This window comes from Rhopalosiphum padi, chromosome 3 (genome assembly GCF_020882245.1).
Source record: "Rhopalosiphum padi isolate XX-2018 chromosome 3, ASM2088224v1, whole genome shotgun sequence".
Classification (NCBI taxonomy): domain Eukaryota; kingdom Metazoa; phylum Arthropoda; class Insecta; order Hemiptera; family Aphididae; genus Rhopalosiphum; species Rhopalosiphum padi.
The window spans coordinates 60,800,505-60,816,248 of NC_083599.1; the positions used below are offsets into that span (position 1 = coordinate 60,800,505).

The 15,744-nt window shown below is 36.8% G+C and overlaps 1 protein-coding gene across 2 annotated transcripts in view; it reads left to right on the forward strand.

Moving 5' to 3' along the window:
* Positions 1–4,299: 4,299 nt before the first annotated feature.
* Positions 4,300–15,744, forward strand: part of LOC132927430 (probable nuclear hormone receptor HR3) — a 71,542-nt gene continuing 60,097 nt past the window's right edge. Inside the window, exon 1 of one of the 2 annotated variants that reach the window (XM_060991956.1) lies at positions 4,300–5,573. In XM_060991956.1, coding sequence (XP_060847939.1) covers positions 5,555–5,573 — 19 coding nt within the window. In that variant the 5' untranslated portion in view covers positions 4,300–5,554. Of the gene's footprint in view, positions 5,574–9,451; positions 10,199–15,744 lie in introns of those variants that run through there. The other variant, XM_060991953.1, reaches the window with a different exon arrangement.

Consider the following 15,744-nt stretch of genomic DNA (forward strand, 5'->3'; position numbering starts at 1 on the left):
CACCTTTAAACTAATATTAACTGGTATATTAATTCCAAGGACTAAGCAACACCAGGATCCGGGATGTATATATAGATTCAATTTTATTGATCATCTTTTATTTTTATTTTTTTAATACACTATACTAGTGAAAGATAGATGTATAAATATACTATAAATTAAATTATTTTTAGTATACAATAGATAGGTACTGCATATATTATAGAAAATCAACAATATTACATTTTAATGTTTGAGATATGACTACAATTGATTTATAACAATTAAATAACGATAATTATATTAATACGCAGAAATAAAAGTAATTAATAATTGTAAATTACCTTTGGAGTAAAATTTTTTCATTTCTTTTACTATGTGAAACAAAGCAAACACCGTTAATGTTTTTTCTAAGCTGATACTTTTTCGCAGAATATCATCGACTACAAGACAGAGACGTAATAACATCAAATATGATAAATTTTATAGTCTTTCGATTAGTCGGAGATAAACTTGTATAATATACCTACTTGTTTTTAATTGTCAAGTTTTATGAGAGTTCTCTTCCTATCTCCCGCAGTGGCTTGGAATTAGATAGACGGAATAATAATACACAGTAATCAATATTCTGCAATATCTTAATGTCACTATATGAACTAAATAGAATTTAGATTTTGAACGATGAATATGTTTTATTGCAGAAAAATGATTCTTTATACAACTCTGAGTGTTTTTCCTATTATATTAGTATTTACTATTGTAAATTATAATAGACACAAAAGGAAATAAATTTAATAAAAAGTATTTGACATCTTTTACTTTATTTAGTTTATTTTCGATTTCTGTATGAAAAAACTTTCATGTGAGAGTAAAAAACATAAAAATTAAATTCAAGATTCCTCATAAGTTAATCATATCCCAATAAAAATATATCGGAAATATATAGTCACAATAATTTTTATAAGTATTTATCAGATTTTACAAAATTCATCAAATAACAAAGATACGTGCATATTATTTTGTAATTAAAAATCCATAAGATTTATTATTTTAACATTTAAGGTTTAAAAATTTAATACAAAATTTCTCATAAACTTTTTACTTAAATTGTAAAAAAAACTTAAGCGTAATAAAGTTGCATTATTTTTTTATGAGCGTTTTAAATTCAAATATATGACGAAATTGGATATTCAAACGTGTAATAACGATTTATATTTAAATAATTTTTGTTATTTTGTTGAAATTCCAAAAATATTAGTCGTAGGGTCTTCAAACATTTTGTTTTTGCATGTATTATTATTATTTACTATATGCACAATGGAATTTTAAAAATATTCAGATTAATTTTAAACAATTTATACCACGAACGGTGAACTTATTATTCACAACACAGTAACACTACATTACGGTGTGTCGGTATTAACTTATATAACTATAAAAGTAAATGGCAGCCATAGAAATGTAATTATATCAAATAATATAAGGTAAAATAATTATTTAATAATATATGTGACTTTTTTTTAAATTTTAAAACAATCTTCCAGTTACCTTATGGGCCGTAGTTACGGCTAATAAAAAAATAAATTACAAACAGCAATATCAATATAAATGTTGTGTTCCAGACCGTTTACACTCGAAATTGTATTTCGTATGCAGTGATATAATTATTCAATTCAAATCTAATACACCTCCATTACAGTGACCTACTCCATAATGGGGTATACTCGACACTTTCAACAAAGCAGTGCGAGTGTTTGACCGATGTTTCGTAATTGTAAAAACATTGGCGCAAGGATTACCTATAGGGGACCATATTTATAAAAAATAAAATAAAACAAGAAAAACAATTTTTATTTAACTATAAAAAAAAATAGACCTCAAAAACTGTTTAATAATTATTATTATATTAATTGTAAATAATATATTGTTGAAATGAGCGACTGTCGTGCGGATTCGTAATTACACTGTGACTGTGCAATACGAATTCTCTCGTATTTATTGCTGATATAATAATATTGTTCGTTGGCACTAGATACTCATCAAACTCAAACAAAAGCTATATTGATTAAAAAATTACGACTATTAATATTGATTTCATTAATACAATATGAAACTGAAAAAAAATCTTGTTTTGTGTGTAGGTTTTTTGTTTTACGCATTTATGGAAATGTACAGGATTAAAACACGTCTATATTTTGTAAAAACTAGACAAAAAGCGTTTCTATTCGAAGTTTTCCGAAACAAAGGGACGTGGTGATCAAAATTCGCTAAACACGATAAAATTGGCTCGGCAGTACATTGTCTTGCAAACTTTGGTTTCATTTAAACATAATTTTTTTTTTCATTTCTCGATTGAAAACTAAAAAGTATTGTTATGTGGGTTTTCTATATTCGTTATGCTCGAGTACAATATAATGTATATTATACATATATAATACAACGTGACATACACAAGTGTACCCATATTGTTTATGATTTTCACAAGTGCATGTGTCTGCAATCTGCACTCTGCGGAGCGGTATCTATATATACATTCTAGTATTCTACACACACATATATATATACGTATAACCGGAAGTTCAGCGATTTTACACGTTTCGAACGAAACCGCAAAACGATATAATATACGATAAACGCCCGGTGTATTTTATTATAAATAATATTATGCACGCTGAATAATAGTATCGTGTATTAACCTATACCGGTGTTTAGGGGAAAATCGATGATAATTTATTTCGTCTTAAACCGATATTATTTAATATTTTAACGCGCACACGCGCACGCCAACCGTCGTGTCGTCCTCCCCAAACACCATAATATTATAATATCGTAAATTAGGAGGTACGTAACAATCATTATCACGAGTGCGCGCGCACACACACGCACGCACACATATTATACATACACCACCCGAGTGTGTACGCGGACACAGCACTCGTCGCAATAATAATATTACACCTGCGCGATTTTTCTTGCCGTGAGACGAGCATAATATTATACATATTATGTACTCTTCGTCGCCGTCTCTCCTCCACCGCCACCGCGTCCGCCGCCGTCTTCTTCTCGCTTGGTCGCCACCGCCGCCGATGAGAAAACCTCCGCACAACCGTAATAACGGTACAAGCGGGCGAGTTACCGTTGGTCCCCCCTCGCGCCGCCGTAGTCGTAGTCGTCGCCGCCGCCGTTGCCCTCTACGAGCCGCGGCGGCAACCGGTAAAAACAACGGTTGTTGCGCGGTCCGCCGCCGCCGCCGCCGCCGCGAGTCTTAAAATAATACACAGCTCGACGGCGATGGGTCACGGGCATTACCTATTATCTATATAATAGTAATAATGGCGTATATCATTATCATTATTATTATCATTATTATTATTATGACCATCGTCGTCGTCGTCTTATTCGCGTGTGTCGACAATATTATTATATAATATCACGGGGGGACTGCAGCAGCGCGCGTTTTATGACATGAGTCGTTTTAAACGGCCGTTCTTTGTCAGCGTTCTGCTATACGCACATTTTGACATCATCATGTCGTCTCGGGTCGCGAGCTTAGGGACACCACGTCGTCGGAGGGACGCGGATAGTGTATTTGTGTTTTACACGCGATTGTCGCGGCGCCCGCGCGCTGTAATGGATTTATTGCAAATCGAAAAACACAAATTAAGTCGCCGAACGTCAGTTTAGGCAGCCGATAAGGGCGTTATTACGGGGTAGACACAATACGTCGCCCGCCATCCCCTCGAGTGCCCGCTCAGCAGCAGCACGAGACGAAAGCACAACGGCGTAATCTTCGCGTATAATAATAATATAATTTCTCGCTCGCATATATTATCGTGTTCGACGCGCGCGCTCGCGTCAACATATTATATGCCCAAGCTCTGACCGACTTTACAACAACAACAACAACAACAACAACAACGACTACGACGACGACGACGACGACGCGTTACGGATAATATAAGATTATGCGGTGGCCGTTTGTATATTATAATATCCTATACCTGCAGCGGTTATGTATATATTAGGAACGTGTATTATTATTATTATTATTATTATATTACATCGCCGCGCTGCCGTAATGTACTGAAATTAATGATAATGTACCGCTATGATAATAACGATATTATTTTCCATTTTTACGGTATATAATTCGCCGTTTTTTCGCCCGAGCGGTCGTCGGCGGGCGGTCGGGGGGGCACACGCCGTATCGACCGCGCGCGCGTCCCCCGGACGGATGGCCTACGCGCCACGGCCGGTCTGCAAGAAAACGGTTTTCTCCTGGTGGGGGAAACCCGTCGCGGCGGCCGCCGCGGTCCGCCTCGGGTTTCAAGTTCAATGTCTGCCGTGGTCCTCAGCGGTCGTCGCGGTTTGTAGTCGAAAATTTTGCGAGTCGCCACAGTCCTCCAACCGCGCTATTGTATATTGTCATTACTGGCCATCGCATTATCGCCGACGCAGTGACAACACAACCGCGAATCGCCAACAGAACCGGTCCTCCGCGGCACAACTTTTAACTGTCCCGTTCGGGTGTACACATCAAGACACCGTCGGATCATCGTCCGCGTGCCGTCGCGAATTTCCGACACTCGAGTCTACACCTCCGTCGCACCCACACAGCTGGCGAGTGTCTCTCGTATATTATCGTTGTACGTTTTTTTAAAACAATATTTTTACATTACACTAAACGGTTTTCGAGTTTTCGGCCGGACACGATAGTACGTACCATAATATACTATAACACCGTCGACACCGTGACCCGAACGCTACCCGAATCGCGTACAGTCGACGCGCGGACCTTTGTCGCGACTCTCCGCCAGAACGTCGGTTGGTCGTTTTCGGTTTTTGTTTTTCGTTTCTAAATCCGTTTGCACGCGTACCGTTTTAAATGTACGAAGGCGCGAAAATCTCGACCCAGCAGCCATGTCTGCCGGACGTCTAGTCGTCGGCACCACGGACGCCACCAGCAACAACAACAACAACAACAACTACAACAACCGCTGCGGCGGGACAAGGCCTCCGGCACCAAGCAAACCGCCCGCGCGCGGTATCGCGTCGTCGTCTACTGCAGAGCCCGGTCGGCGGACAACTCGTAGCCACAGTATTAGCTGACGAACGTTTTTGATATTTTATTTGTTTCATTTTCTTATTCAAATTTTTTTTTACTCTCATTGAACATTTTTTTTATTCGGTCGACGAGACACTACAACGAAACGACGTTTATATATTTTATTATAATAATAATAATAATAATACGTATTTACACCGTCCGTCGTCGTTCCACGAATATTATTGTAAACCGTTTAAATTCATATATCCATTGCGTCCGGTTCGTTTTTTAACGTAACATTTTGAATCGAACACCATATACCTATATATCTATTGAGATATCATATATTATTATAACCTAACCGTCGTTTTGATAATAATATCGTCGTGCGATTCACGCAGTCGCACTCGAACACCGTCGCACCGTCCTTAGCGGCGCAAGAGCTGTATAAGAAACACTCTTGTGGTGTGTGCACCGGAAGACCATCGTCGTCGCAACCACCGGGCACATCACACAACGGCCGCAACGATGCCGAGCACAATCAGAGGTAAGTGTCAATGACATTTTTCATACATCATCGATTATTTATACTATAGATGAGCATTTTTGCCTTTGAACCCTCCGGTACTGATCGATAGAATCAGTATCGACGAACCCAAACATACTATTACTCATATATTATTATGTTATATATCGCCCGCGCGGAATGGTTTTTATATCCGTTGACGTCAGAAACGTAGTTCGGTTGCGAGTTTCCAGTGTTTGAGCATTTTAATCGATTTTCTATCGACGTCGGCACTTTTGCCGCCGTAGCCGCCGCCGCCGCCGCCGACGTTTATTGAACATTTTTTACTATCATCGTTATTGTTATTGTTTTTTTTTTATTTTTATTTTTTGCATCGGGTACGACGACCCATACGACAGCAGCACGCGAACATTTTCCTATATTATTTCGCATACAGTCTTCAGCGTTGGCGTCATACACTACTCGTACACACGCACGCGCGCTCGCGCGTCCGGAGAATACTCACGCACACACTCGCACACTCCAAGTGTAAATGATATATTATACGATATATAATATTATACATTATATTATACCGAACGCGCGCACGCGTAGTTATGTGATGACCACGTACAATGTGTCATTTTGCTGATGTGTCGAGCGGAGACCGACAAAAAATTCGTATATACCTATACTCATCGATACATGTGCGCGCGCGTTTCCGAAATTTTGCGGAATTTTGCTTGGTAGACGATTTCGACTGTGCAAACGCAGAAAAAAAAATATTACAATACCCACTGTGCCGCCGCTGTCTTCGCGCACTTAAACCTCTATAAAATATATGTATCAATTATATTTCATATAGGTATATTTAAAAACATTTTCAAATTTTAACGAAACAATATTATCATAATCGTGGTATAATACGTACATTATGTGCGGGTGGGGTCCAATATAATATTGTTAAATCGTGCATATTGTAGAACTCGAAAGTATATTAAAATATTACATGCTTTAGACGAGTACATAAAAAAGCACTTATAGGTTATAATTATATTGGTAGGTTCTTCCTAATTGATCAGTAAAAACTAATAGCGATTATACGAAAACTTTGTGATATTATTATAATATGCCATTATGCGCACACGACAGTCGTTATGTACGAATTATAAATTGAGTTTGTATGTGCAACGGATGCTCGGTTGACGATTAGCAAGCAATAAATAATTAGGCATCGAATGATATAATTGTAATAGAAAAAATTGATTTACGAAAAAAAAAATGTGTTAACAATGTGCGTAATGAATAATGACGGACGAACAAATTATGTTTACAGTAGTTGTCTGTCATTATTCAATTATTATTATTGCTATTATTATTATTATTATTAAAGAACACGATTTTAACTTTATTTTTTATACTTGTAAGAAACTGTGTGTTCATATATTATACATAATATAGTATATTGTATATAATATTTACTCAGTTATTCATATATACAATAATAGTCATTCTAGTATAAACTTCTCAATTATTCTTATCCAAAATAAAACATTTCGACGTATATATATGTATGTGAAGTTTTGAAGTAACTTGTGAAACATTTCAGGGAAAGTTACCTCATTTATGTTTTCCAATTATCAGACACAGTTATACATGTTTAATTATGTATAAGTGTATACTTTATACCATTCCTTATAAATAGGTACTATATGTAGTATTTTATGTAGAAACACTCTGCTAAAATGTTTACGCTTGTTTTTGGATATCTGGAGAATGATCAACATTTAACTATATCTCGTATTATACTAACATGCATGACGTATGGCTAAGTTAATATTATATTAACCATTAATTGTGTATATCTATATTTAGATAATGTGCCACGCACGAGTATATAAGTTTTTCGCAAATAGTGTGTACCTATTATATCTATAGAGAAGATGTATACTAAATGATATTATTATATATGTATTAATAGGAGTATTCCATGTATGTTTATATATCATTTTCATGATGGCTATATATGTTATCGACATTCGAAGTGTCCATTATGTTATGTCAATTTTGTAATGTCCATAGATAATATTACTCGTTTTTGAAGTTCACGGTTGATATGGTGATACACTTATATATCAGTATATCACGGTATGCTATTATGTATACTAGTAAACACAAATGTCCAATATTTTCATTTTCAGTATGGTAAAATGCCTTTGTTTACGCCTTCAATTTATTTTTTTTTTCCATTCATTATTTTTACATAAATATGACAGAATTTAATATTTATTCAAAAACTTCATCCAAATACTATTAATAATAGCCAAATTAACTAAAGTATTCATTGTAATCTTAAAATATGTGATTATATTATGTGCTTCACTGTCAATCTTTTTCGTACACAATATGTCCCCCCCAGTATTAAGTATTTACAACACTTGTGTACTACCGCGGTGTTGAAGCGTAAGACGTAACCATATTTACTTATAGTTTATGTATTACATAATAAACGAAATGAATGACATTTTGAAGATGAATATACCTATAATACATTATAATTGATGGCACGTTGCAGTATGAATGATTGAATGATATATAAATAAGAAATAACAAGGCGCATAAATAATATCACACCATTTTATGTCCTACACTCGTTCTCACGATACTAACTTGTTTAAATATATTAATGATATTAAACTCTAGTCTTCAGATAACCGTGTTGTAGAGACATTGGTATTACTTTTTATCGGCCATTAAATTTTTGGACCCACACTGGCTTTCTATAGCTCTTTAAAGACATTATATTGTTCATTTATTCGGTAAGTTTTGAAGTATGATATAGTTATATTTGACCACCTGGAATCCATATATAGGTACTAAATGATAGTTGTCAGTTTGAAGGATGCAGCAATTTGCTACCTTCATTTTACACGTTGAATGCACACCTCATAAGTGTGTTACAGCGTTTATAACGTCTCAGTATGTCCACCCTATATTACCGGAAAAAATAGGATAGTTTAATGTTTCTCACGAAACGTATTAATCACGATGTCAATGCCCTTCCATTGTTATCTAATGTTAACTTTAGGGTCCTAGCTTTCTGATCCAGAAACTTTTTCCCGTTCCGTGTTTCTATTTGCAAGTATAAATTATGTATAACAAATCGCCCTATTGTCAAAACTATGAACTGGCCAACGAGAGCATATTAATTATTATTTTTTGGTATAGGTACCTATAGTTATTAGTTCTATGTCTTTACAAAATATTAAGTAATCGAGCTTTATAATTCTTTAATATTATATATTTTATATATCTATCTAATATTATAAACGCATTCCAAGTTTTTATAATCGTATATAATAATATAATTGAGTGTGTCCCATATTTAAATATAAATAAATAATACAATATATTATCGTGTTGTACGAAGTATATAATAATTTCGTTAAATTAAAAAACTATGTAGTGTTCGCGACGAGGGTGATGTGTGTATAGGGTAGTATTATATAGTAGTGCATATATTCATTCACGTCGTCGTCAATCTCCCTGCACCGGTTGTGACGGCACACGCGGTGTCGGGGTAGACGAAATGTCTTGCCGGAACGTTGCGGCAATCGTACGTAACACGCGTGACGGGATGGGAAAAAAATCGTAAACACACGACTTCGGTAGGTATACAAACACAAACATGCCGCGACGAGGACGCACGAAAAAGCCGGTCCCGTCGAGGCAACACGAGCTTTTTCCGCGCTCCTCCTGCCCCCGCCACACCACCGCGCGTCCTCCGGTACGTACGCCGCGCCAGCACCGCGTATCCACCGAGCCGGACGGCCTTTGTCACGGCGGCGACCGGCGCTCGATAAACCAGGCCTACGCCGACGCACCGAGCACGCACACGCACTACATTCACTGCCCTACGCGCATCTCGTCGACGACGACGACGACGACGACGGCTATACGACGGCGACTGCGACGACGACCTGTCTCGCAACCGCCGCCGTTTGTTGTTTTCGTGGCCGCGTCCGTGCAGTATTTTACAATAAATATACATAAAAACACACGTACATATTATTACCGTATTGTTATCGTGCGACCGGTAAATACACACACACACACACACACATATATATATATAGTATACCGCGAGTACGAACGAGCCGATCTCGTCGTCTCGTCGCCTTCTCCGTCTGAGATTTCGTTAGCAAACGACATCGTCGTTACGACAAAGTTCTATAAAATAAATCGAAACATAGCCCCCGGTCAGCCGCGGCTCGCGGAACATCATGAAGTGAACTTCGCCGAGCGATGCACGCCGCCAGTGCCGCGGCTGCCGGCACGGCCGCGGGGGTAACGCGAAACCATTATGAGGAAGAAGTCGACCATCGCGGTGGCCACCGGCCACGCGGCACCGGCCAGTGTCGTCGTCATCGTACAGCCAAAGCAGGAGGCGGACGCGGAGACGTCGACGGAGGAGGAGGTCGCGGCGGCCGAGGAGACGGCCGCCGCCGCCGTAGCGGACGATCCGAACTTCCCGCCCGTCCCGGCGGCCGTGCCCATCTGCTCGCGACTGTTTTCGCCGTCTCCGCCGCCCCAACAGCAGACATCGACGGCCGCGGCCACGTCCGCACAGCTCCCGGGACCGCCGCCGGCGATACCCATCAGCACAGGTAAAAATCAGAACGTAAACACACGGCGTGACCCGAATATCATATATATATAGTGCCTATTACACGCACGCAAAGCGTTTTCGTCGACCTTCGCCCGCTTGTTGACGATATTCGACACACCGCAGTAGAGTTAACGATTGCGATTTGCATGCGTATACATAACGTATATACACGACGATGGGTGTATCATATAATAATAATATGTCGACGGTGATGAGACCGTATATATATATAGCTCATCGCGTATTCAGTAATAGTGATAATATAATATACAGTAATAATAATAATAATACGATGATGATGATGGCTTATAATATAATAATAATGATAATAATAGTAATAATATATATATATAATGTCGTAACGGCGACGGCGACGAACGTCGTAAATAAACAACCAATCGGATGAGCGCTCATGCGCGCGCGTGTGTCGGCGGCGGATTCGAGTGACCGGCGACGCGTTGTGCGCGGCGCGGGGTAGTGGTGTTGTTGACAGAGGGATGCGAACGGGCATCGTCAACACCACCCTGCCGCGCGCGCTCGCCCGTCAACGGATCGATCGGTGGTGCGCTGGCCGAAAAGGCGTGCGCCGATCCGCATAACACAATACGTGTATAATATATACGCGGCGTTCGGTTCCAACATAAAACGTGTAATATACTGTACACAAGTACGTCGCACGGTTTCGATGTTTTTCTTTCCTTAACATATATGCGCGCGTGTGTGTGTACATGTCGTTATACATATACATATTATATACACTGTACAGTATTATCGTTATCGACCGTACTTACATAATACCTATGTGTGTGTGGACAGCCATAAAGTTACGAACGCCGTCACCATCGTCGGCGGAGCTCCCAAAGTTTGTAATATATACTGCGGTATATAATCATGGTTAATTCTAACCAACGGGTTGTGCGTATAAATAGAATCCAAATAATCGGCAGTAAATATTACTATATCAATATCATATCATATTACTGTTTACTTTGGGTATTTACCTGAAGTACACACGAGTAATATGATCAATTAGAGTAAAGCTATCCTCGTTTATACTCTTCGATATTCCTGCAAATATACGATTTAATTTTGAAAGGACCAATTAATATCTAAATCATCTGCAAATAACTATTAGTTTTTAGAATATTCCTCTTCTCAATTCTCGACCACCAGAGTGTATACCAGACATAAACATCCTGTACATTAGGGAAAAGTCTTCTGAATAAGGTCTGAATAAAATATTATACGAGTATAATTTTTACCACACCCCGCATACTCGTCCACGACTGACGTCTGTAATCTGTACATACATAAACCATCATTCGTTCACGCGCATGCACTTTATATATGCATTATGCACCCATACATAAATACTAAAATACAAAGTATTACGACTTCCCAATGTTCTCGTTTTGCGGGGCAGTAAAAACATGACACAGTTACGCTGTTTACACTGGCCAGTGGTTTCTATAATACAAAACATTATCATGTTTAGCTGTATTATAGGTATAAGGTACATAATATATTATATATTATATAATATGTGAATAAGATGCGAATGCGGAGTAAACTTTACTATTTTTTTTTTACTCTCGACTACATTAGGAAATTGCGATGTCCGCGATATATAAAATAATACTGTCTTAGATCGTATTAAGTTGGCAAATCAAATGAAATTCACATAAAATATCATCTTCTTTATAATGATTAAAAAATATGTCATGGCAGCTTAATCGTACAATACCTATGATGCATAATTATTAGGTATTTGGTGATGTCATATGATATGATACATTTTAGAAACTTACTAATTTATAACTATGTGTGGGTTTATATGTATAATGTATATATAATATATATATAGTAGGTATATACCAATAGGAAAATTGTTGTTTGGTTTGATTTCAACAAACATTACGGTTGATCGAATGACAGTGTTTAATCCTTGATGAATTTATTTAAATACATAATATTATCATTTTAACCTCCTTAGTTTATATCTCTATTGACTAAGCTTGTTAATTTCTAATAATAGTTTAGTTTAATTTAAAAGTTACATTCGATCAATAATTGAATCACATATTGCGCAAATCACATTTTTTTATTATGATACGACCAAGATAAATAATTTTACTGAATACATTTATCTTGATGAAAATCAGCTTATCATTGCATCAGTTAACTATAGACTGTTAATACATATATTAGCACATTTCAAACGTAACGTATACAGTCTGCAGGTTGAAAGTTACGGATGAAAAATAACAATTTAGCTCGTTAATGATGACCGGAGGTATTTAAATGTATATTTTTAACACTGCACTTGTCCCATAATTCGATTCGGTCCCCGCCGGAATACGCCTGCGCGTGTATATTTTAGAGGTACGCAAAACAGTGCAGCGCACGAAGTCGACGATTAACGGGACTTGAAAAAAAAATACAGGAAAAAACAACAATCGCTGTCTTAGAGTATAATAATATCATGTAGCCGTGTGGTCTTTTGCGGCAGGTGCGTGCAATATTTTATAATAGGTCGTACAATTCAACACTGCACGTATACAATATATATATATTAGTAATGCATTAATTATAAATGTGATATTATCGCGTTGTCACATAATATATATTTACATAAGATTATTACTTCGTTACTGGTTACCATTGCGTGATTACCAATAGATACGCAAAATTATGAAAACTAACATATTATTATTATTAGACAATGTATATTTTAAAACTCATTCTGACAGAACTTTTTTTGAAAACTACACAAGAATTCATTAAATTACTTCTCGGGAATATAACCTACAAAATATTAAATGTTTATATTTCTGTATCAAAAACTGTTTTATGAACAAAAAAAAAACACTCATCAATTTAATTCTCAACATCTATCGTATAGCTTTGTAAGTACTTACTAAGAACGTACATGGCCGGTACATCAAAATGGATTTCGACAAAGAATTCCCGTCTCTACTAAGTATATTAATATTTTTAAAATAATAATTATTATCTTTATGACGAATGTAAAATAAATAAAACAAAATAAGTTTGTTGAAAAGGAATGTTGTGCCGTTAGTTTTTTTTATTATTATTATTATTCATAGGTTTATGCAAATTCAATCCCAAGAAAATTATTTTATAATAAATTTAATATAAAAATGTATAAATGGCTTCCTTACGATTTTGATAATAATTGTTTTAATCTTTACTCATTATATTATATTACAAACCCTATTACAAAATTGTTTCCATTCAATTTACTTTTGCTTTTTTTTAGTTCCTATAATATCTATCAATTAGTAAACTTTTTTCTCAATATTTTTTAAATGTTTTAAGTTTGTATGTTAAATACATACAATGATTAATTTACCTTGGATCTCTATTCTCTAAATATGTTTTTCTGTAGTTTTTCTTTGAATAAATATAATGAAATAAAAGTTTTAAAAACATGGTCAAATAATAAATACCGAAATGCCATCATATAATACAGATATTAGATGTCATGTATTAATTAAAATCACTATATATCTTAGTAAATAATCATAAAAAATCAAAAATATCGAATGAATGTATCTAGAATCCTCCTTGTATTGCAAAAATGCTAACATAAAAGTAACTAATGTCCAAAGACGTTTACAAAGCTCGGCAGATTTACTCAAATTTAGATGAAATAAATGAAAATATTCTTGGTGGAATCAAATGGATTATAAAGTTTCCGTTAACACACACGGTCAGCATTTATAAAAGTGAGAAGATTCGATTTGGTTTTTCGTTAGAAGGGGCTTTATGTCAACGTCACTGATTCCTTCTGCCGACTGTTTTGGCCGTCCACGCGGCAGTGGTCATGTGCGCCGGGTATGGGAATCGTATAATATATGCGCGCACACACACATACGCTATTTATCATTATTTTAATGGCGTTACGTGAACAAATCGCCTTGTCGTCATCGCATATACAATTTACTGTATAATCGGCGAACAGTCGAGAATACGATTCGTCTTGTGCAAAATTCGCATACGCTACCTGTAAATTTGGCAACTGCCGCGTGTCGACTCGGTATATAGGTATCGCGCGTGTGAAAAGAACGAGAGAAGAAGTATATAGAAGAAGAATGAGTAAAAAAAAAATTCCGTTACCGATGACGGACCGAGTCGCGCCGCTCTGCGATTAGCGTCGTTGCCGTTGCCGTAATGGTCGCGGTGTTGGCGGCGGCGGCGGTGGTGGTGATGGTGGTAGTGGTGGTGGTCGTCTTCGTAATATGCGAATCACGAACAGAGACGCGTAAAAAATAATAAAAAATATATAATACCGACGACGGACGGCCGAAAAACGCCGCTATGCGGATAACGGTAATCGCCGCCGAAATATCTTCTTCTCGCGTATTATTATTACTATTATTATACGTAGGATCGCACATAACGGGTTATAACTCGCCGCGGATGACGTCACCACCGCCGCCGACGTTTTGGTCGGTCGGTCGGTCGGTCACGTAACGGGATAGCGAACACACGCGCGCACACATCACGGCACAACGGTACCTATCTCGGAATTACGATGGAGGGGAAGGCGTCCACCTCGTTGATCTATGTGCGTATTATCAAGACGTTTCTTCCCCTCCGTCATCTACCCTACCCACCTTCGCCACCTACGCAAATAATTCATAATATGTAGGTTTTGCCGCCCCTTCTCTCGAACTAAACTTTCGTCTTATGCTATCCACCGCCTCTTACTCAAATTCGCACTGCCCACCGTCGCCTCCGCCACCGATCTTCAGACGGCATACATACATCGTAAGGGTTGACGCGTAGGGTGCAGATACCTACGCATTGCCTATATCAACCAAAGCCTTAGAAGTATGTTCAAACAGTGCAGTTATCTGAACGTTTTGAATTTTATGAAAAAATTGATAAACTTAAAAATAACCATGAAATTTATAGTCCAAAAAATCACAAAAACACGAATAGGTAAAAGAATTGGTAATGAATAATAATTTTTCGTTGAAAATCATACAACCGATATTTTATCGGGGGTGGAGTCCTCGTAGTCGGAACTCATTTTTTAAATTCATTAAGATCTGCAATAATGTCTGCAAACTATAATATGTATTTAATATAATGTCATCGAAAAAGGACACGTTTAGGTCCAATAACACTTGGTTTTTTTTATGCATTTTAAAAATTATTATATTATTACTGCAGGGTACTTTAATCGTACCCACTTGGACAGGCTTTTTAAACTGGTTTGAATATATAATATATATATATAGTAACTTGGCCGCTTGGCAGTTTGTCTGGATACATTTCTCTCGACAGAATTCTATGTATAGTTCTGCTTAATTCGTGGTTTCTGATTGGTTATGAATTTAATATTGATATGATTAACATAATAATCTTAGAATTAGAAAATAATAACTAATTTTTTTTCAAAAAATCTACTTTCTGTAAATTTTAAAGTTATTATGATCATAAACATTTTTTACTGCATTTCAATCTTATCAAAATACATTATTATAATAGTTTTTACCCGCAATCCAGGTACAA